This window comes from Elgaria multicarinata, chromosome 9 (assembly GCF_023053635.1).
Source record: "Elgaria multicarinata webbii isolate HBS135686 ecotype San Diego chromosome 9, rElgMul1.1.pri, whole genome shotgun sequence".
Taxonomy (NCBI): domain Eukaryota; kingdom Metazoa; phylum Chordata; class Lepidosauria; order Squamata; family Anguidae; genus Elgaria; species Elgaria multicarinata.
Window position 1 is genome coordinate 34,445,736 of NC_086179.1, and position 22,456 is coordinate 34,468,191.

The following is a 22,456-nucleotide window of genomic DNA, read 5'->3' on the forward strand; positions in this document are numbered from 1 at the left end:
TTGTTCTTTGCCTCAGGCAGCAAAATGTCTTGGGCTGGCCCTGGAAGTTAAGTCAGGCAATGTCCCTGGGTCAGGGGCCACACTGTCCCCCACCACCATGGGCAAACCTCATCATCATCATTAAAATGGTCGCTGCTGAATGAGGTGTGGCGGCGGCAGTAAAGCCCCCATGATGTTGCAAGAAAGCATGGCACATGGGGAGCGTGTGCCTTGCTTACAAGCAGAATCGCGCTCCCAGGAAGCTACAGGAAGCACAATTTTGCCTATAAACAAGACGCGTGCTCCCCACAGATCTTGTTTCCTTACGAAGTCAGGTCTGATTTTTGCTACTTGTGGCAAATTCGGCAAGGAGAGGAGGTGCAAAATTGGCCAAGGGAGGCTGCCAGTGGCTTGCAGGCCACCTGTTATTCGCTCCTGGGTTAAGCCAAAGCCAGTTGGCAGGTTATAGCAGGGCCTTCAATAGATAGCAAGATGGAGAAAGCTGGTAGCCGTGGGAACAGAATAATCACAGGGTGAGGGGCAAGGGGCCGGGTCAGAAACAGATGCAAGACAAAACAAGCACCTGTTAAGTACCATGCAGTCACAGCCATGACACTGAGCGGATTTGTGCATCTGTCTGCCGAAGCCTTTGATAGTCAGCAGCCAATCAGCAGCAAGCAGTAGCGTGCCATAGAGGAGGGCAACCTGCACACAGTTGCCAATAGGAAGCAAGCCTGCCAGGCCTGTGGTGGGGCAGCAGAAAGACGTGCATCACATGATCAAGATCAGCTCCAGGGCCCTCAGTGGAGGCTGGTGGCTCTGATGTCATCTGGGTGGTGGATCTGCTCCAGGTTTCAGTCAGAACCAGTCAGGACTCTAAAGGAGCTCTCCAAGGTGCAAAGCACAGGCTACATGGACGAGATTTGGTTTCATCAGTTTAAGGAAGCCTCTTCCCAATCATGAGGCAGTCGAATATAGTATAGCAACGTATCTGGCAAAGGCTGCCTTCTTTTCTCATGTTTCCCGAAGAAGTAGACCATGTAGGGTAGCAGCTAGGTTCTCTCCTTCAGGGACATCACGGCTTGAGTTTGAAATAAGCTTCAACTGTAGGAAAACATAATTCTGTTAGAGCACAAAAATGAGCAGCTGCAGTCAGGGATGGGTGAGCTCTGTAATTACACGTTCATCCAGAATCCAGTATTATTAGGCACAGAATGCAGCTCTAGTGTTAGTTCTAAACTGAAGTTTCTAGCCCTCAAGGCTGCAGAGACATGCTTGGAAGGATGTGGGTAATACCTGGTGAAATCACAGAAGTCAGGTTAGAGTTTTCAGAGGTCTGGGGCAGCAGTGGGGGTGGTAGTACTTTAGTGCCCGGCATAGATCCCTCTCTCTCCCCAATGTCTTGAAGAAGCAGAACAAATTAAGTCAGCCTTCCCTGAATGTGTTGGACTACAACCCTCATCATTCCCAGCCATCATAGCTAGGGAATAAAGAACATGCAGGGCGCTCGCCCCACAAGTTCGCCGAGCAGTGCTCGTCTGGCAAAGTGCACTTTCTGGGGCCTCTGGACAGTGCACTTTGCCTTCCCTATGAACCCATCGGGCCTTAAAGGCCCTCTGAATGCAAGGTTAAGAGGGCCTTAAAAGTCCTGATTGGTGTGGGGAAGAAGGGGAACCGCGATTTCCCCAAGGCTGGGGAAATTAATTTATTTATTTATTACATTTCTATACCGCCCAATAGCCGGAGCTCTCTGGGCGGTTCACAAAATCACATATTTTCCCCCTCCACTGTAATGGCAGCCCTATTAACAGGACCTTTAAGGCACCCATCAGCACGAGGGGGCAGAGGCTGGGGAAATTGCGCATTTTCCTCCTTGCATTAATGGAATCCACCATTAACACAGCACAGGAAAAGGCAAAGGGTGCAGGTCAGGGTGGAACCATGCCTGACTGCTCTCAAAGGCTTGAGAGCATTCGGGCGTGGGCCTGGCCCTGGGCGCATCCACCTGGGCCCATGAGGGCCGGATGCTGGGCATCTGCCGCCCTTGCGAGCCCAGGTGGATTTTCGTCCCAATGCTAGTCATATTTCATGAGACCCTCTAAACCAGCCTTCTCCAAACCACGGCTCTTCATTATTTTGGATTACACCTCCCATCATCCTTGACCATTGCTGGCTGGGGGTGATGGGATTTGCAGTCCAACTCATCTAGAGGGCACCAGATTGGGGAAGGCTGAATTAAGGAATATAAGTAAAGATATGGCAAGCTGATGTCACATAGTGCCTAAGAGACTGAACTGTGAATCAGGAATTCCCTGCTTCAGATATCACCTTCGCTAAGAACTCCCTAGACGACTTTAGTCAAGCCCTCGTCTCTTAATCAAAACTCCCCATCTGCAACAATAATACTGGCCTATCTTACAGGGCTGTTGGGAAGATTACAGTGATAATGTATGTGAAGCACCTTAAACCTTCTAAAGCTGGGGTGGGCAGAAGGTAGTTCTCCAGTTGTTTTGGACTTCAACTCCCATCAGCCCCTGCCAGCACAGCCAATAGTCAGGAATGCTGGGACTTGAAGTCCAAAACACTTTCTGCCCACCCCAGCTCTAAAACAGGTGTGGGGGACATGTGGCCCTCCAGATGTTGCTGGACCAACACCCATCAACGTTAGCCAGCATAGCCAAAGGTTGGGAGTTGCCATCCAACCCTACTTGGAGGGCCGTGCTATTACAGTGGTAATAAATGTCAAGCACAGACGTCAATGCCCAGGTGTAAGAACTGGATGGATGGATGGATGGATGCAAAAGACCACTGTCTTTCTGAGGCTGACTTACTGGCATACTCCTGGGGCGTCATGGGCTGCTCTATCACCCGCCTGAAGGCTGCCGTCCACTCCTCCTGATCCTTCTCCGTCTCACAGGTGAAGAGGTAGTCACGGTCAGGGGTGACGATGGTGAGGCCATATTGCCAGGTGAAAGTACCCTGCGAGCCAGTCGGCAGTCCCTGCATGATGCTGTAGCCGTGTTCCCCACTGCCCACAAACACTTCACCTTTAGCAAAAGCGTCCTGTGTGGTGGGAGGAAAACCTGCCTTAGGGACCTCATCCGGTCCATGTGAGGGACTTGAGAGCCAAGAACCAGGGTCATCAAACGGTTTTCCTGGGGACCGACTGGGAAGGGAGTGATGTGACTGTGTGCCTTAATTCCCAGCACTTAAAGTAGGGGCAGCCGAAACAGTAGCAGCAGCAGTAGTAACATCTAAGCTCAGGCAGTGGGCATTTTCCATCAACGTTCCCTCCAGTGCCTTCCCCAGCCAACCACAGGGAAGAGACAGCAACTGCAGACTGTCAAGCTGCCTGGGTGGGGAGGTGTCCTGTCTCCTAGGAACCAAAATATCTAGTGAAGGGGAAAGCAACCTCCGGCCCACAGGCCAAATCCGTCCTGCAGAGATTCCCGATCCAGCTCACAGATACTTGGGCTCCCTCCACAGATTTGACCCCTTCTCCCTCTCCAAACACAGATTCTACCCCTAAGAACCTCCCCCTCTCCAAGCTACACCCCTACCAAGGACTTTGTGAGGAGCTAGTGAGAGGATTCCTTTGTTATCTCCCATTTACGATCTGAGATAACAAGAGGATTCCCCTGCATGTTGCTCCGCCTCCCAATGCGTGCAGGGAAATCCCCTTGTTATCTCAGATCCCAGATCAGAAATAACAAGGGGAGGTGCTGTGGCTCAGTGGTAGAGCACCTGCTTTGCATGCAGAAGGTGGCAGGTTCGATCCCCGGCCTATCCGGGTAGGACTGGAAAAATTCTTCCTGACACCCTGGGGGGTTTCAGTGTCGACACAGTACTGGGCTAGATGGACCAAAGGTCTGACTCAGTATAAGGCAGTTTCCTATGCTTCTATATTTCTAAGGGGGAAACGGGATGGCAGATTTACCCGCTCTGCATCCTCTCCTTCATGGCAGAGAGTGCGAGGCAGGAAAGTGGCCTCGCTGTGCACAAGCTTTCTCTGATGGGGGATGACCCACAAAGCAAGTTTTTTGTGAACCACTCAGAGAGCTTCAGCTATTGGGCAGTATAAAAATTTAATAAATAAGTAAAATAAATAAATAAATAAATAAATTCCTGGCAGATGCGACCAGAGGATCATCTTTGAAGGTAGAAATTATTCTCTCCTAGGGACACCGTGGAACCCTTAAGGGCAGCAGACGGAATGGCGACAATAGCAGTAACCATCTATGGCAGTCTTCCCCAACCTGGTGCCTTCCAACTGTGTTGGTCTACAGGCCCCATTATCCCCATCCAATTGGCTTTGTAGTCAGACACATCCGGAAGGCCCCAGGTCAGGGATGGCTGCTTTAATTGGAAGCCACTCTTCTCTTCTATCAAGCAATGGAATGGCATTTCTCTACAGGAAGAAGAAAGTGTAACCTAAAGAGCTGGGAGAAATAAAAATAAGTAAGGAGGGGAATTCATCTGCTGGCTTACCAAAGGATCCTTGAAGTACATCAGTCTTCGATGGTCCAGGCTGAACCAGCGTTTCTTGAAAGGCTCCTTCTGCTGCAAAGGAAGAGAGAGAACAACCAAGGACGTTAGCAAGGGGAGGGAGAGCTCCCTCTGCCGGTGAGTCTGTGGAAGTGGCCTTAGAACGACCTCCGTTCAAATTCTGTGCAGCATTCATCTGTTCTAGTGGAAGAGCAGGTGAGCATTTGGAACCTAAGGGTTTTACTAGGGTGTCGCCACCACACAGCCTGTTTTATATACCACATTCCACACACACACACACAAAGTTTTGTTAGAAAAGTTGTGGATTACAACCCAATTTAATTAGGCTGACCATATGGAAAGGAGGACAGGGCTCCTGTATCTTTAACAGTTGTATTGAAAAGGGAATTTCAGCAGGTGTCATTTGTATGCATGCAGAACCTGGTGAAATTTCCTCTTCATCACAACAGTTAAAGCTGCAGGTGCCCTGCCCTCTTTTGTATCGGGTCACTCTAGTATAGCTCCTGCAGCTTTAACTGTTGTGATGCAGAGGGAACTTCACTAGGTGCTGCATACATACAAATGACACCTATTGAAATTCTTTTTTCTAACCAACTGTTAAAGATACAGGAGTCCTGTCCTCCTTTCCATGTGGTCACCTTAATTTAATCAAATAAAATGGCATCCGGATGCAGTTTCAAAAGGAAAGTTTATTTTCCACCTCAGGTACCAAAAATCTCTTTGTACAAAGGTCCCTCTCCCTTGTCAATGTAAGGGAAAAGGCCAGGAACAGAAGTTTACGTTTCATTTTATACAGAGGGGAAACATCGTACACAAATAATTGGTTGCTTGCTCACATCGTCACACCTAATCCTCCTCCCTGTTTTCTTGACATGCCCAGATGGTGAGAGACCCTGTTGATCTTGCAAACTCCATTATCACATGATTCCCTTAGTAATGAGTCCTGGGGACTTCCTGTTACGTATTCCATTGTCTTTAACTAATCCCTGTCCACCACTCACTCCCTGGTTCCCCCCCCCCCCGCTTCGCAATGTCCCACCTTGCCTACGTGGCAGAAACCTTCCTGCTTCACCTTCCCTTCCCAAACTCCCACCTGAGTGTGTGGAAAGGAAGGTGAAGAAGAAGCCCCCAGCCCTCAAGATGGTGCCTGACATTCCTTTTGATGGGTGAGCTTCCCACCTCTTATTTCTCTCCCTGGTTTCCCGCTGAGCTGTAGGGAAAGGAAATAAGAGGTGTGTGTGTATGCCAGCTGCGCAAGCAAGCACCTGGTGATTTAACCAGCGGCTAGGGCTCGTCCTTTACCCCTGAGTAAGTGACCTTACCCAAATAGGTAAATGGATCTTTTCTCTCCTACCTGGGAGTAGAGGGTCTTTTCTACTCATATAAGTCACTTAGAAATCACCCAAGGATGGCATTTTGGGAAAGGGAAATGAGGGATCTTGGAAGAAGGATGGGAGAGAAGAGATGGGCGAAAGGGAGTAGTGGGAAATCAGTTATTTTTCCATAACAGTTTGAACGATAACTTTTGGACACAAATTCATGCTTTAATTCAGAAGATTCTGAAAACTAATGTACAATTGAAACCGGAATACTTCCTGTTGGGTCTGATGGATGATCAGATGAAAAAGAACTATGGGATGCTATTTTTATATATGATAATGGCGGCGAGATTATTATATGCACAAAAATAGAAAAGATTAATAGTACCCACAACGGAGGACTGGCTATTAAAGATGGTGGAGTTGGCAAAACTTACGTCAATAATTAGAGAAAAGTCAACAGCTATGTTTTTAACGGAATGTAAACTGTTTATAGATTTTTTGCAAGAACAAGAAAAAATTTAGTATGTGGATTCAATGACTGAGAAGAAAAATGTAAGATAAAAGAAAGAAGGGAATCAGGATTTTTGTAATGGTAGATTAAGAAAAAATAGGGTTATATATTTGGCCTGTGGAGAAAATCGGAAGTCAATTAAATGTTTTAAGTGTTATGTGTTTTTTAACTTTGTGTATGTTTTGTGTGTTTGTTTTTCTCTTTCTTTTCCTTTTTTTGTATTGTGTTTGTTTAAGTTGGTTTTGTTTTGAAAAATAAAAATCTTTGATCTGCCAAAAAAAAAAAAAAAGGTTGAACGACAACAGAGGTCAATACAATAAAATATTAATAAAAGCCATTTAATTAAATAAAAACAAACAAAAACTATTCTCAGCCAAAGATAAAGCCAACAGAAAGACAACCAAAACCAGCCACCAATTAAAACCAAACAGGAGCAGTCCCCCAAAGACTCTCACATAAAAAGGAGTTGCAGTCCAAAACATCTGAAGAGCACCATGCTTGTAAAGGTTGTTTTAAGACGCAGTCCAATGCATGTTTAGACAAAAAATGTCCGCCAGTTCCCAGCATTCAACGTGGTTGGCTGGGGAATGCTGAGAGTTGAAGGATTTTTCCTGCCTAAACATAGATAGGATTGTGCCCTTCAAGGGTCTTAGGAGATGACGTTTCACTCTGTTGATCCTTTCCTCTTGGGTAACTTTGGATAGGGACTTCTCCACATCTATCCCCCGGACCCAGCTTGCCAGATGTGGTGCATTCACAGGCCCGTTCATGCCTTTAATCTTGCTTAAATGGGGCCTTTATGGGATAAATACATCATTTCCAGAGCCTCCATTGTTGCACACAATGGAGGCTCCGGATGAGGGCAGACGGGCTCGCAATGTCATTGGACACTCGCCAAGGCTCAAAGAAGCTCACACAGTGCCACGAGCAGGGGTGGACGGCAGCGGGGTGAGCATCCGACTGGTCGGATGCGGGTGAGTCCGTCCATTTCTTCCCGCAACTTCTGAGATCAGCAGAGGTAATAAAATAACATAAATCTAAATAAATCAATAAATTGATTTACCCTGGGCCCAGTCTTCTCCATGTAGCCTTCTTTCAGGAAATTCCGTGTTAACCGGCTTGTCAGCTGCAACAGAGAAATCACTTCTGGTTGATCAGAATGCCTGACTGCTTTGGATAACCAAATTACCATTTTATTCAGGTTACCAAAATGCCTAAGGCGGACCCAACCAGGAAGACATATACAATTTCATCTTGAGTCAAAGGTGGCTGGGGGTGGGTGGGCATGAGACTTCCGTTGTCTCTAGGGGTGCTTCCAGATGGAAGGTTCCTTGTGTTACCAGTCAATGGGTCCCAGTCATGGTGGCTACATATTACCCTCCAGTATCAGAGGCAATATGCCCCTGTGTACCAATGGCAGGAGAAACACAAGTGGGAAGCTGCTGTTGCTTTCGTACCCTACTCATGGGCTTCCCACAAATACTTGATGGCCACTGTGTGGACTAGACAGGTCTCTGCTCTGATTCATCATCTTATTTATTTATTTATTCCATTTCTAATCTGCCCAGTAACTAATGTTCTTGGAGCAGATTGCAAACAGTTAAAAACAATAAAATGCCATATAATGGTTCAAAAATAAAATAAAATTATATATATATATATATAATTCAAAAGAATAAAATACGATAAATTGCAAAATAATAAACAGCAAATGAACTGATAAAATAGCTATAATAATGCAGAACTACATGGGTTTCTAAAATGCCTCAGAGAAAAGAAAGGCAAAAAGATGCCTCTCTGGGGGGAGTTTATTCCAGTAGTGGGGTGTCACCACTGAGAAGGCTACTCGCCTAGCTTCCTTTGGCAGGAGGAGGGGCCTCTGAAGATGACCGAAGGGTCCGAGCAAGTGCATGCGGGAGGAGACATGTCTTTAGATACGCCGATCCCAAGGCGCTTAGGGCTTTAAAGATCAACACCAACAATTTGAACTGAGCTCAGAGATGGACTGGAAGCCAGTCTTACTTTTCTTAAGAGGCATTAGGCAGCTATTCTCTCTTTTCTTTGTCAACACTTTTTTTCCGATAAGAAAAAAGACTGAAGGAGCATCAGTAAAACACAGGAGGGCTACAAATGGAAGACAATGTCATCTGTGCACCTTGTAAAATGCTGTGAATGAGACAGAGCAATAGCACAGTAAAAGCATGACTAGAAGTATCCTGAGAAGCCAGGTAGCCTGGAGTGTGGCCTTGCTAGTGGGTTGTCCCGCTTTATAACTCTCTTACCTCTTGATCACTGGCTACAGGAAAGGCCACCTTCAGATAGTGGAATTGCACTGCACGGATTGCATTGAACCAGTCCACTATTTCCTAGGATGAGAGAAGGCACCCAAAAGAAGAATGAATAACCAACTGTCAGCCTGAGCCTTAATAGGCCAACTTGCAAGCAAGCCCCATTTAGTTCTATGGAACTCACCTCCCTAGTCGATATGTTTAAGATTGCGGTGTAAGTCTGAGATATTAGAAGCTCAACAAAATGGAGTACTACGGGGCACTATCGATGGGGCCAAATGACATGTTCCCATTACCATTGGCCATGTTGGCTGGGGCTGATGGGAGTTGAAGTCCAACACACCTGGAGTCCACCTGGTTGGGGAAGGCTGATGTGGCTATGTATTGTCTTCTTTGAAAATTAATTACAGGCACAGGTGGGGGCATTTTGGGAGGGATCTTAGCACATGGGGAAGGGAGGGTTATTCCTTCCCTTCCCAGCCGTGTCCCTCCCCAAAGATCTCTGCCCCACTGCAGAGCAACAAGCAACCATTAAAAAACCCAACACCTCCATAAGCACTGCACCACACACACACCCAATCACCCCCTGCCTGATATTAATTTAAGAGGAACAAGAACAAGAAACATAGCTGTATGCAACATCTCCTTTAGCCAGAATTCATAAGATCCTAAAGAGCATCATTCCCTGGACATATTTACAGGCAACATTAAGGACTCCCACTGGATGCCAGTCTACCCTGGGGGAGAGATGAGCATTGGGAGCCAGTTCCTGCAACTGCCCCTGCTTGCTTCAGATGGAGTGAAAGAGTGAAAGGAGGATTGTGTCTAGTGACAGCGTTAGGCCTCTAGTAGCACTTAGGCTGCCAGTGAGAGCTTTAGGCCTCTAGTACTTCCTGGCAATTCACCACTCCTCTTGCTCTGCCGCCTGATGCAAGCACATCAGCCTGTGTAATGGTAGGGCCGGCCCTGAGGATGTATATTTACATAGCCATTTAAGGCAGGGGTAGGCAGTGTGGTGCCCCTGTCCACATTTCTTAGGGCCCACCAAGGTGCCCTATCTTTGAGTCTACGTCCTACTTTTTTTTTTTAATTAACACATTTTCGAGTTGCTTAGTATTTTGGGGCTCAGACCCCACCTCTGCCTTGTAAGTTTGCCTATCCCTATTTTAAGACTTTGGCCCTTTCTACACCATACGGGTGTAGAGGGAGTGGGGGCGATCCCAGACTTATCTTCTTCTGGGATCGTTCCACATGTCCAAATGGCCAGCGTGATGTCCGGAATGGAAGGAGGGACGTCACGTGAGTCGAGGCGGCCATTTTTTAAAAGGTATAGGAGCTGAAGCGTACATGCGCTCCAGCAAAAGGTAAGTGGAAGAACAAAATAACAACAAACCCACTCCTGCTCCCCACCTCTGATTCCTCCCGGCCCAGCTCCTTCCCTCTACTGATCCCTGCTACTAATAGGGAGGAGAAGCCGGGACGGGTGTCTGCACATGTCCCGCAGTCTCGGGATGATTATTTATCCCCAGGAAAACCCGTGCTCGTCCCCCCCTGCCCCCGGGAATCCCTGTGCATCATTTGGACACACAGGGACTCGCCCATGGCCAGCCCGGATTTTCGGGCTGGTGTAGAAACAGCCTATGAGCATCATCACGCAGGGGAAAATTATGTTTGCTTACCGTCGCTTCTCTGCCCGCCCGTTTGTGCCTCATTACTTCCTCTTTTGAAAGAGGAAGTAAACAACTTGCACGTGGTTCGTTCAGTGGGCCGTTTTGATTGCACTGCTTCTCCTGCACACAGCAAGAGATAGCAGCAACTTCCATCTTTAAAAATAAGTCAGACTTAGTGGAGTGTTCTTTTGTCATGCAAAGAAGGCTAGAAGGGGCAGGAGGCCGATGACATTGTGAGAGGGACCTTCGAAAATCTGTGAGTGCCCAGTAACGAGCTGACAATAAAACGCTCATCTGACAGAGCTCTATGACTCTGCTAATGCAGGCTTTCTCCACAATGTCCTATCGCTGTGTTTTTTAGCGCTGCAGTATATTGGCTGGCCAGTTCCACATACCTTCCCGTCCTCGTGGTAAAGGAAGATGTTGCGGGTCTTGTTATCTTTAAGATAGGTGATTTGCAGGCCATGGGGATGTCCTGTCTTCCCTGGCTGGAACACGGCATTGATAGTATCAATTTTAACAGCTATTTTGGGTTCTTTCGCCTGGGAAGACATTTATTATTATTAATAATAATTTATTATTACTACATTATTATTATTATTATTATTATTATTATTATTATTATTATTATTATTTACAACACCACCAATGTTCATGAGATGTTACAAAGTTGCATATCAACAACAACAGGTCCCTTTCCCAAATGAGCATACAATTTCAATTTTGAAAGCAGGTGAGATGACAACAGGGAGGCAAGAATCACTCTAAAGCAAGAGTGTTGAACCTCTTTCAGCCGGAGGGCCACATTCCACTCCAGAGAAGCTCTTGGGGGCCACATTCCAGTGGTGGGCAGGGCTAAAAGCAAAAGGGGTGTGGCCAAAATACTAGCATAATTTAACTGTAAACCCTTACTGCCAGTAACACAGTCTTAGGAGAGGCATTTAAGGGAAAGGGCTGTGGGCTTGAGGAACCCTGGAGAACCCCTTCTGGCCCCTGGACTTGAGGTTCTGCACCCCCCCTCCTTTAAGGCTCCCTTAGACAACTCCAGAGAAGGTCCCGAAATGTCTCCCTGAACCTACGAAAAGTTGCACACTCTGACTTGGGATGAGCTCACAAGTCGATTGCTACTCACATCCTGCTTAACGAAGTACTTGAGGCACCCCTCTGTCTCGGACAGCAGAAACCTGCGTGGCAGATACTGCCCATTGTCTCGGCCGCGTTTCCACAAGATCCCTTCCTTCAGTCCTAGGAGAAGAAAGGCAAGCTGGAGAGCATATACAATGGCCGGAGGAGGCACGAGAAAACCTTAGGAACACAGGAAGCTGCCTTGTAAATCAAGTCAGATTGGGAGCTCATTCCTGTCCGTTCAGCCCCTCCTGCCTTGTGCCCCAGACATGGGGCTGCCAGGGGAGGGCAGCTGAAACCCCTCGAGAGATTGGTCAAAGCAGCAATGGCCCATGGCACCCCCAGTAGTTGCTCCACAGCAGAGCCAGCCCAAGTTATTTTGCTGCCTGAGGCAAAGGCAGGATGGCGCCCCCTTCCATTCCCGGTACAGAAACCAACCGGACTGGCACTTGAACCTTACTTCAACTTTGGCAACAGGATATGTTCTTACATCACCCCTGAGGGAAGCAGGTTGGTTAAGGACAAGTTGTTAGGCACAGAAAGCTTTATCCTCCAAGAGAATAGAATGGCTGGGGGACTGCCATTGCTGCCCCCCAGCACCTGCCGACTGAGGCAGTTGTCTCACTTTGCCTAATGATAGGGCCGGCCCTGCTTAAAAGAGCCCTGCCAGTGGCTCTCCTGCTGCAGGAAGTGCCACAGTGGGAAAGCAGCTGGTGGGCCTTTCCAGAGCAGTTGCTGGAGGTGGTAGAGAAGCAACAGGGGGACTTCCTGGAGGAGGAGGGAGAAAGAGAGTGGCACAATTCATCTTCCACGACCGCATCAGCCTGTGGAATGCTAGGGCCAGCTCTGGGGATGCATATGTAAGGGGGAATGAAGAGGGCCTTGAGGAGAAATTAACCAAGGTTTACTTGATTTGTAGTTACTTAGGAGCATCTATCTTCCTCCTGGCAGGTCTCTGTGGCTTTTACAGCAGTGCAATGGCAGCAACGTAAGTGGAGATACTTACTTTCATCCATCCCTGCATCAACGGTTGCATTTCTGCCTGTCACCCACCTCCTGAAGGCAGGGGGGCTTTGGCAGAAGAAAAAAAGGGGGCTGCCCTGTGGTTGGTATTCCAGCTCTAAGGGGTGGCGGACTGGACACCTGCCGCGACCGTTCCCATGCAGAAAGCGTTCACGCATAGGGATGGTGTCTTGCTCTGTCAGCTGCACAGCCTCACACCCTCAAGCCTGTGTAGACCGCAAACGCTAAGCTATCATTCTTTCTGACACATTTGGTGGGCTCTCTGGGCACAGCATTTCCTTCAGTCGCCAGAAAACCAGCACTAATCATATCACTCATTTCCTGAGCCACCACTGGGGCTTTAAAAGAAAGATGCTTCGGCAAGCTTTTGCCCTATCAAAGCTACCCGTAGGGCCGGCACTACCATTAGGCCAATTAGGCAGCCGCCTAGAGTGCAGACCACAGAGGGGCACAGTACTGACCTTTAAGAGTCACAGTTTTATACAGATTAGCTGTTTTAAGAAAAAACAGAATAAGTTCAAATTTTGTGCTTTTTTATTTTTTCTACAAAACTTCTGTTCTTAAAAATCAAAGTTGGCAATTTTTGGGTGGTGGTGGTGCAAGTAGCTTGCTTTGCCTAGGGCGCAAAATAGTCTGGCCCTGGCCCTGGCTAGCCAGTTAATTTTTTAGGGATGCTTGCTGCCTAGACTACAACAGAGAGGGTCCTCACGCATCAGTTAGGCATGCCAGCTCTGGATCTCGAGAGGGCGGCCCCGGCTTGCCAAATCCAACCAACTTTGCTTTTAATCCTCAAAATAACACAATGTTCTCTATCCTAAGGTCATCCATTTCATTTCGATACCTATTCAGATAAATAGACTGCTTATATCAATCGTGATTGTGCAAATACAACAGAAAAAGAAATTACCTAAAAAACATCAGTTCACAATAACATTAGCAAAATTTCAACACTCGTATCTTAATTATATACATTAATAATAATGCATATTTTTAAGATTCGAGTGTTGAACTTTTGCTAATGTTATTGTGAACTGACCTTTTTGTTAATTCTTTTTCCGTTATATAAGCAAATTTAAACTAAAAACTAAAAAAAGATTAACTTAAAACACACACACACACACACTGTTCTAAGACTCCTCGTGTCATACTCATTTTGCCCCCTGGATACAGTGAATGGGTGAATTGTCAAGATCCTGACAGTTTCACAAGTACTATTTCACCCGTACTCCAAGTAAGAAATTGTACCCTGTTCAGTTTCTCCCATCAGCAGTGTGATTAGGTAAAGTCTTCCTTGGTCAAACTGTCCGTAACTTCCTCCTCATGGCCAGGATCTACACTACTGCTTTAAAACAGTTTATAATGGTTTTGACAACTGTTGGGGTCCACGACACACTCCAGATACAGTTTTCAAAACATTTTCCAAGTGTTTTATCCTACTTGGTGTAGTTCTGGCCATGGTCTAGTCTCTGAAACTCAACTGTCTCTACTAACCTATTTCCTGCAAATTGTACCAACATAGTTGTAGTTTAAGCAGCTGCCTCCTCCTCCATATCACCGTAAGACTCTAACTATGCAGACAACCTGACTACAACTTCCAATCAGCCTTTTTTCCCTCCTCTTATTCCCCCGACTCACCCCTCACCAACCTGCTTTTTGTAGCTTCTTGCCTCATGAAGAGATCTGGAGATCACAAAAGCTTGCACATTTTTTGTGATCTTTGAGTTGACCTAATAAAGGAATTACATGAGGGATGCCCAGTGTTTTGGGGTCAGTGGGCACATTTGATTTTTTGAGTGTCATGGGCATTCTCACAAAATGGCTGTCATAGGAGGGTTGCCCATTCATAAAATGGCTGCCATGGTGGATATGGATCTAGCTGAACATAAAACTCTCACTTCCCAGAAGGTGAGACAAAAAGAAAAGTAACTTGCCCAAGAACCTTGACAACGCAAAGGTGGGATCTGAGCTCCAGAACACAAAACTACTTTTTGGAATTCAAATAAGGATGGTTCTGGAGGGAAGCACTTCGCTTGCAGCATGCCAGCATCCTTGTTAAAAATAAATACTTTCAAAAGCATAAGAATTAAAAATTGAGAGAATCAAGAGAATTAAAATAAAAATCAAGAGAATTAAAATAAAAAATTATTGGTACCCCCAGGCAGTCACATTGGAGACCCCAGGATTATACTATATCGATTTTGGAACATTGCAGAATCATTACCATTGGAATAGGGTGGCCGCTTTCCTGGCTCTGTGAATTCCTTCCTTTCATATTTGGCTCGGATCCACTGCTCTCTCAGGACTCTGTCAGACGTCACAATGAGAGATATGCAACAGGTAGAAGAAGTCAAACCATGTCCACCCCCGATCCCTTCTGACCCTGACAAAGCGATGGCACTTACAGGCAGTCTGTGTGGATGGGGCGGTAATAGTATGTAGGGACATGGGCCTCGTACGTTACTTTGGCGACCGCGTTCCCCTGCTGCGCCAAAACCTGAAAAGCAGGAAGATGCATCAAACACCCTTTCCCTCTCACACGGGAACTCTCCTGACTAGTCCCACTCTTGACTCCCCACTCCTGACATCTACTCATCCCCCTCACCACCTACAAACTCTGAACAATCCTCAGACTTTGTACGAAGAATGATCTCCCCAGATCAGCACCAGATGAACCAGGGCACTTTGGCCGAGTCGTATTATGGGATCCTTAAAGCACAATAAAGCAGGGGTGGGGAACGTCAGACCCATGGGCCAAATCCCGACCTCCTGAGGTTCCCCAGGAGGCTGCCCCCCCCTCCCGGTTTCCTAGCCATACCCCTTTCCCCTGACTACGTATCATTTGGTGGTTTTCTAGCTTTGGCACATTTCCCCCTATGGTTTATATTACAATATAGCGTTGAAACACTTCTCTTAAGGCTTAGTTACTGTCAGTAAGGCCTCTGGTATTTTTGATGTTTTGACCCCACCTCCTTTTGCCTTTAGCTCCGCCCACTACTGGAATGCAGCCCCCAAGAGCATGGCTGAAATAGAATTAGGCCCTCGGCTGAAAGAACATTCAAGACACCTACAATAGAGAATCCCAATGGTTAGGAATCCCACACCGGTGAGCTTTATACAGTGCAGAAGCCCTGAGAGAAAAGTGGGGGAGACGCATGCATGTCCCATAAAAATAACAGGGCAGAAATCGTCTTTGGGCAAGACTCACCTGAACCTGGCCTTCCTCCCAGCGGTCCATCCTTATCGACTTAACTTGGCTGATGCCAAAGATGTTGAGATGAATCCTTGAGCACTCTAAGCAGAGAAAGACACCCAGGGTATGGGAGGCCCAGTCAGGATCTGAGTGGAATAAAAGCAGTATCCACAGCTGAGTAATGGTTCATGACAGACAGGGAGGCAATAAGGAGAAACCAATGTGTCCAAAGATACATGAAAGGCCACCGGCTGCCTGAGTGACTTCCACGTTGAAATAGCCATCAGTAAATATCTGGGTGCCAATTAACTATAATTGTCCTTGCACACTACTCATATTCCATTAATGCTTATACTGTATTTCTTCGATTCTAAGACGCACTTTTCCCCCCATATAAACATCTATAAAAACGGGGTGCGTCTTAGAATCGCAGGTCATTTATTATTCCTTAGAATCAAAGCTTTTTTTCTGTTGGTGGTACTGAAATTAGTGTGCGTCTTACAATCGATGGCGTCTTACAATCGAAGAAATACGGTAACTCTTGACTGAGATCAATATGAGCAAGGATATGGCAAAAATTATCATAGGGATCAGATTTTAAAACAGGGGTGGAGAACCAGTACCCTCCCCCACAGACGATGGTGAATTATTGCTCCAATCATCCTTCACCATTGGCCAGGCTGGTTGGGGCTGATGGGAATTGGAATCCAACAGCATCTGCAGGGCCACAGGTTCCCCAGCCCTGCTTTAGAGTCTGGTAGTCCAATTCTTCGCCCAAGGCATGCCTTTTCACCTTGGACCTTTCCCGACACACAATATACAGATTGTATAGAATGCTACAAGTACAAGGTGGACCTGGCCAAGGGAAATCCCTGCCTCTGTTTGTATTCTATCTGAAAGGACAAAATACACATTACGTAAGAGATAATTTTTACTTTAACAGCACTATGCATGTTTACTTAGAAGTAATCCCTGCTGTATTCTATGGGGCTTGTTGTTAGGTAAGTGTGCATATAGGTCAAAGCCTTAAGTAGCCCCCATGGGCTCGGAATTGGATTGGTTGGTGCACCAGTACAGGGGAGAGGGAAGAAGAGAGCACTTAGTTCTTTTCTCCCTACCCCGTGCTATTTTTTCCAGTCCAAAACCCCCTCCCAAGCTGCTGTTAGCCTTGCCAGGGTGGAGGAAAGAGACAGGAAACTCCCAATTTTGAATTAATAGCAGCTGGAGTGGGGGGGGGGGACTATTAGGGAAATGATGGCACCCAGAAGAAAGAGGTAAACAGCCCTTCTGTCAGGGCAACTGCTGCAATTTAATTCACTCCCCTTCCTCCACAGCTGCCAAAAAGTAAAAGTAAAAATGTTGGAGGATCCAATTATGGATCTCGAACACAATGTGTAGTTTGGGGACCAAATAGTAAAAGATTTGAAGAAAGAAGCTGCCCAAAGGCATTGTGTACACCTAATCTATCTTTTGCTCTTTACTGGATTTTTGGGGTTGAAAGGAAAAAAAGACAAAAGTAATAGTGGGAAAACACAGGAGGGTAGCAAGGAAAATGTCGTCACAGGGCCTGCATCAAGGGCCCACATCCCTAAACATGCATAGGATTGCGCCCTTAATCCCTGGGTTGAGTACTCCCATCCAGAAGCGTCTGTGAGGCTCTGTACAGGCCTTAGAATGGAAAAAGGTACAGGCTACCAAAGTGGAATGTGAGAAGCTATAGCAGAGGAGTGTCTATATGCTCTATTAACCTCATCATGGCTGTGCAGTGGCGCTGCGTTGTTTATATGACACAGCCGCCAACTCGCAACCACATCAGGCTTCCCCCCCACTTCCAAAACAGCACGTTTTCAAAGTGTCGATTTTTTACCTTTGCTCCAAGGTCACCACTTTTGAGGTAATCACCTTCCAATGCGGCACTGGAAGAAGATTACTTAGGGAGAGGGGCCTTCAATGCCCTGGATATCAACAATTTATTGCAGTCAATAGACAATTCCAACAACAGTTACATACAGAAACACTTAGCATACAGTTAGCTATTAAAAAGACAAGTAATCATAGAGGATCTAATAGAAATGGCCAAGTTCAAAAACTTGGCCACTTGCCCAGTGACTGATTTTTCTGTGTTCTGAAGTAATAGGAACATTAAGAATTCAGTTGGGTGACCAGGAAAAGGTTGTGAAATGGGGTTCAGAAGATCATTCCTAGCCCCTTGCAATGCCCTGGATAGTCATTTCATTTTTTCACATGACTGTTCAGAACTTGATATATTTCGCTAGTAAAGAATTACATGCACATTTGCATGATTTCCAGGAGTGACAGAATTCACTGCTCCTTGCACCGAGGTGCAATTTTGGAGTGAACATCTGGGGCCCTGCAGACCAGGGTGGGGCCCCCAAATAACCACCCAGAGAGCAGCAGGCCTTGAGGGTATCAGGGAAGCAGCAAGTGCCATTTTATCCTGTAGTCATGATGGTGCATTGGAGCTATGATTTAACCAAGCTTAAAATGAAAAACTGCACATGCTCAAAGAATGTTTCTTTTTTTTAAAAAAAATCATGGCTGTCAAACATTCTAACATATAAGGAATGGAAGCAGCTGTAAAGCATGAAAAGGTGGGTGGAGGGTAGCTGGAAGAGAAATGTTAGTTGTGTGCTTCACAACCGAAATAATACATAACACCATCTGATGAGACGCCCCTGTAAGACTGTTTAGGGTGCAATCATGTTTAGACAGAAAAAAAGTCCTACAACTCCCAGCATTCCCCAGCTGGCTGGGGGATGCTGTGAATTGATTGTAAGCCTATGCGGCAGGGTCTTGCTATTTACTGTGTACTCTGTACAGCACCATGTACATTGATGGTGCTATATAAATAAATAAATAAATAAATAAATAAATAAAAGTAGGATTTTCCCCCCGTCTTAATCTGCATAGGATTGCACCCTTACTCCAGGGTCTAAAATGACCTAGCTGCACCACTGACAGCAGTTGAAATGTTTTAAAACACAAAGTGTACATACAACCCACAGCTGGGAAATACATTTATTAGAGCCAATTAAAATTCCACAAAAATGTGCAAGCTTTTGAACTCTCCAGAACTCTTCATCAGGTGAGGTGGTACAAAAATATAGTCAATGGGTGGCGGGGGGAAGAAAAACAGAAAAGTCCCCAAAAGTCTCTTCCCTTCCCATCGCTTTTTCCTTGTTGTGTTGTGTCTTTTTTAGATTCTAAGCCTGCGGGCAGGGATTTGTCATTTTTTGCTAAATTAATTGCAAGCCACGCCAGAAGCCTCCCCATTCCTTTTAATACTTTGAATGAAGAAATAAATAAATGAATAAATTAGTCAGATGTTAGGGTTATGAGATCTGCAATTTAGATAGACTCAGTCTCAAAACGGAGGTTGGCAGTCTCAATGAATGAGTCGTGCTATCTTTGTTTAAAGTCTACACAAGCACTCACTGACACATGACCCAACATGACCCACTTCGCCACCCTAAAACCAGGCTAGACAAAGCACAGGATCCTACCCTGCCCTACCCCAGGCTTCTCCCAAGAGCCAGGATTAATTCGACCCCTCCCTGCCATTTCTTCTAAGATGTTATCATTCCTTTCTAACTGTCCCCCAACTCCCTCTCTCTTTCCTTTACAGCCTCTGTTTTTTCACCTCCCAGAGAGAAATTTACCAGGTTTCCCGCAATCTGCACACAAGGCGTTTTCTTCTCTCCTCCATACTTCCTGGAGGGTTTTTGCAGTCCTGTCATCTTCTGAAGCCATCGCCTTTGACCGCTTTGGAACTCTCCAGGCGGAGCAAGATGTACCTGCGATCACACGTCCAGCACCTTGCACAAGAGTTGGAATTAGCCAGGATGGTGATGGTGATGATGATGGAGGAGCTGCAGGGTTAATCAGAAGCAGCCTCTCTGCAGAAGGCCCTTGTAAGGCAAGGCAAGCTCAGGGCGGAGGTGAAATAGGCTCAGGCGGCAGCAGCCGGGGCGGTAGCAAAAGGAGGGCAAACCTGTGGGTGTGAAGGGAAGTACAGCTATTAGCTACAGAACCGGTTTTTCAACATCTCATGTAGGGCTACAGGGCGAGCCCCAGAAAAAAGGAACACAAGCAGCCCGCAATGCTCCGTTACAGTTAGCGTTGTGCGTTACTAGGCACTCGTTTGATAAAGGAGCTCAGAGCACTCATAATAAACCACAATGTTCATGTTTTTAAAAAGTGCACTCAAAAGGAAGTGTGATGATGATGATGATGATGATGATGAACATTTCTTTGCCACCCCATAGCGGAAGCTCTCTCGGTGCTTTACAAAGATTAAAGACCACTAAAAATAAAGTATGTAAAGTTTTAAAACTTTTTACATAAAAACAGACAAACAAACAGTACATAAAAGACAGTATCTACAACAAAGGTCCGCATAGTTAAAGCAATGGTATTCCCCGTAGTAACCTACGGCTGCGAGAGCTGGACCATAAGGAAATCTGAGCGAAGGAAGATAGATGCTTTTGAACTGTGGTGTTGGAGGAAAATCCTGAGAGTGCCTTGGACTGCAAGAAGATCAAACCAGTCCATACTCCAGGAAATAAAGCAAGACTACTCATTTGAGGGAATGGTATTAAAGGCAAAACTGAAGTACTTTGGCCACATAATGAGAAGACAGGACACCCTGGAGAAGAGGCTGATGCTAGGGAAGGTGGAAGGCAAAAGGAAGAGGGGCCGACCAAGGGCAAGATGGATGGATGATATTCGGGAGGTGACAGACTTGACCTTGGGGGAGCTGGGGGTGGCAACGGCCGACAGAAAGCTCTGGCGTGGGCTGGTCCATGAAGTCACGAAGAGTCGGAAACGACTGAACGAATAAACAACAACAAGCAATAAACCATACCCTTAAGACAAATCCAGGACCTGATTAAACTTATCATATGCTGCCAAATGCCTGAGAAAAGAGAAAGGTCTTAACCTGGTGCTGAAAAGTTTAAAATGTTAGCACCGGATGGGCCTTGTCAGGGAGATCACTGTAAAATTGGGAGGCCACCACTGAGAAGGCCTTTGTGTTGCCATCTCCCGAGCCTCCCTTAGAGGAGGCACCCAGAGGAGGACCTTAGAAGCTGAGCACATGTAGGTTCATGTCGGGAGACATGCTACTGCAACAAAGACAAAATCTGTTGGCACTAAATTCTCTCTCCATCATCTTAACACACCAAAGACCAATTCAACAATCCCAAACCATTAAAAAACACTGTTCCACACATCACTTTTTAAACTTAGGCTACAATCCTATGCATGCTTACTTGGGAGTAAGCCCCACTGAACACAGCACAGCCTGCTTCCAAGTAAACATGTATAGGATCATAGTGTTAAGAACACCTCTTATATGTCATTTGCATATGTTATTAATATGGGATAGAAAGCCAAAGAGCCCATTTTAAATTGAGCCTTCATTATTTCTATCACCACCTAGGGTGATAGATCTGGAAACCAAGTCCTATAAGGAACAGCTGAAAGAGCTAGGTATGTTTAGTCTGGAGAAGAGAAGATTAAGAGCTCCATCCGACAAGCGTTTTATTGCACGCTCGTTACTGGGCACTCACAGAGTTTTCTCAGGTCCTTCACATGACGTGGTCTGCCTCCTGCACGCCTTCCGGCCCTTCTGGCCTTGCACGACAAAAAAAAAATCCTCATTAAGTCCGATGGCTTTTTAAACTCGGAATTGCTGTTCTCTTCTGCTGTGTGCGGGAGAAGCAGCGCCATTAGAACAGTGGACTGAATGGGCCTTGTGCTCATTGTGTACTTCCTCTTCTTGAAAGAGGAAGTAACTGAGGAACAAAAACACAGGCTGAGAAGCGAAGGTAGGGAGCGTGTTAAGCCCTGGTGTGATGGAGCCTTAAGGGGAAACCAGCCCCTGGACCTGTTCCTCCACCTTACTGTTGCTACCTATGAATCTTACCTGATGTAAAGATCAGAAGCTCTCGAAAGCTTGCACATTTTTTTGTGATTTTTGAGTTGGCTTATTAAAGGCATTACACTTGAGACATTTTTCTTATGGCCAACACAGGAGTCTTTTATTCGTTTTGTATAATTTTATCACTGCAATTCTATCCACATAATCCACTGAATTCCTTGAGACTTACTCTGGAATAAATCTTTAAGATCAAGCCCCTATCTTGATGTCTTTGCTTTGGCGCTATGGGACCTTAGGCTCCCGCATTTGGGCTCCTTCCCAGCATCTGCACAGGAAGGGATGCAAGCGCAGAGTCAATGCTGCTGAGCACTGGGGGGTGAGATGGGGGAGGAACAAGGCAGCCATCGGGGGGGGGGACTAAGAGAGGGACGCGTGGTGCTGCCTGAACCACGTCTCCTCTCTCTGACCTCCCTTCAGCTGCCCGTTCCTTCACACACACTGGTTTTTTGTTTTATCTGTGTCTGCACAGCTTCGCAGATACAGATAAAAAAATCCCAGGGGGTGGGGGATCCCCTACCGTTTATTTTATCATTTATTTACAGGGACACGCGGGGTTCTCCTGAGCTCTGCCCCCTTTCCTGTCCAGCCGATGGCGACCAATCAGGTGGCACCATCAGCTGTGAAACACCTCCGCACCCAAAAATGTCGGGGTAAGTTAGGGTGACCATATGAAAAGGAGGACAGGGCTCCTGTATCTTTAACAGTTGTATTGAAAAGGGAATTTCAGCAGGTGTCATTTGTATATATGGAGAACCTGGTGAAATTACCTCTTCATCACAACAGTTAAAGCTGCAGGTGCCCTGCCCTCTTTTAAATTTGGTCACTCTAGTATAGCTCCTGCAGCTTTAACTATTGAAATGAAGAGGGAATTTCACCAGGT

General features: G+C 46.3%; 1 protein-coding gene across 1 annotated transcript; it reads right to left on the bottom strand.

Annotated features, from left to right (window-relative positions):
- Positions 1 to 128: 128 nt before the first annotated feature.
- On the bottom strand, positions 129 to 19,573 carry LOC134404036 (arf-GAP with dual PH domain-containing protein 1-like). The gene is made up of 11 exons (XM_063134591.1): positions 19,295 to 19,573; positions 15,630 to 15,760; positions 14,827 to 14,918; positions 14,646 to 14,728; positions 11,409 to 11,521; positions 10,672 to 10,818; positions 8,601 to 8,684; positions 7,382 to 7,444; positions 4,468 to 4,539; positions 2,811 to 3,042; positions 129 to 1,083 (listed from the first exon to the last, which is right to left on the bottom strand). Exons 1-11 carry the CDS (start codon positions 19,383 to 19,385, stop codon positions 1,055 to 1,057), a joined length of 1,137 nt encoding a protein of 378 aa, XP_062990661.1. The 5' UTR covers positions 19,386 to 19,573; the 3' UTR covers positions 129 to 1,054.
- Between the last annotated feature and the right edge of the window lie 2,883 nt (positions 19,574 to 22,456).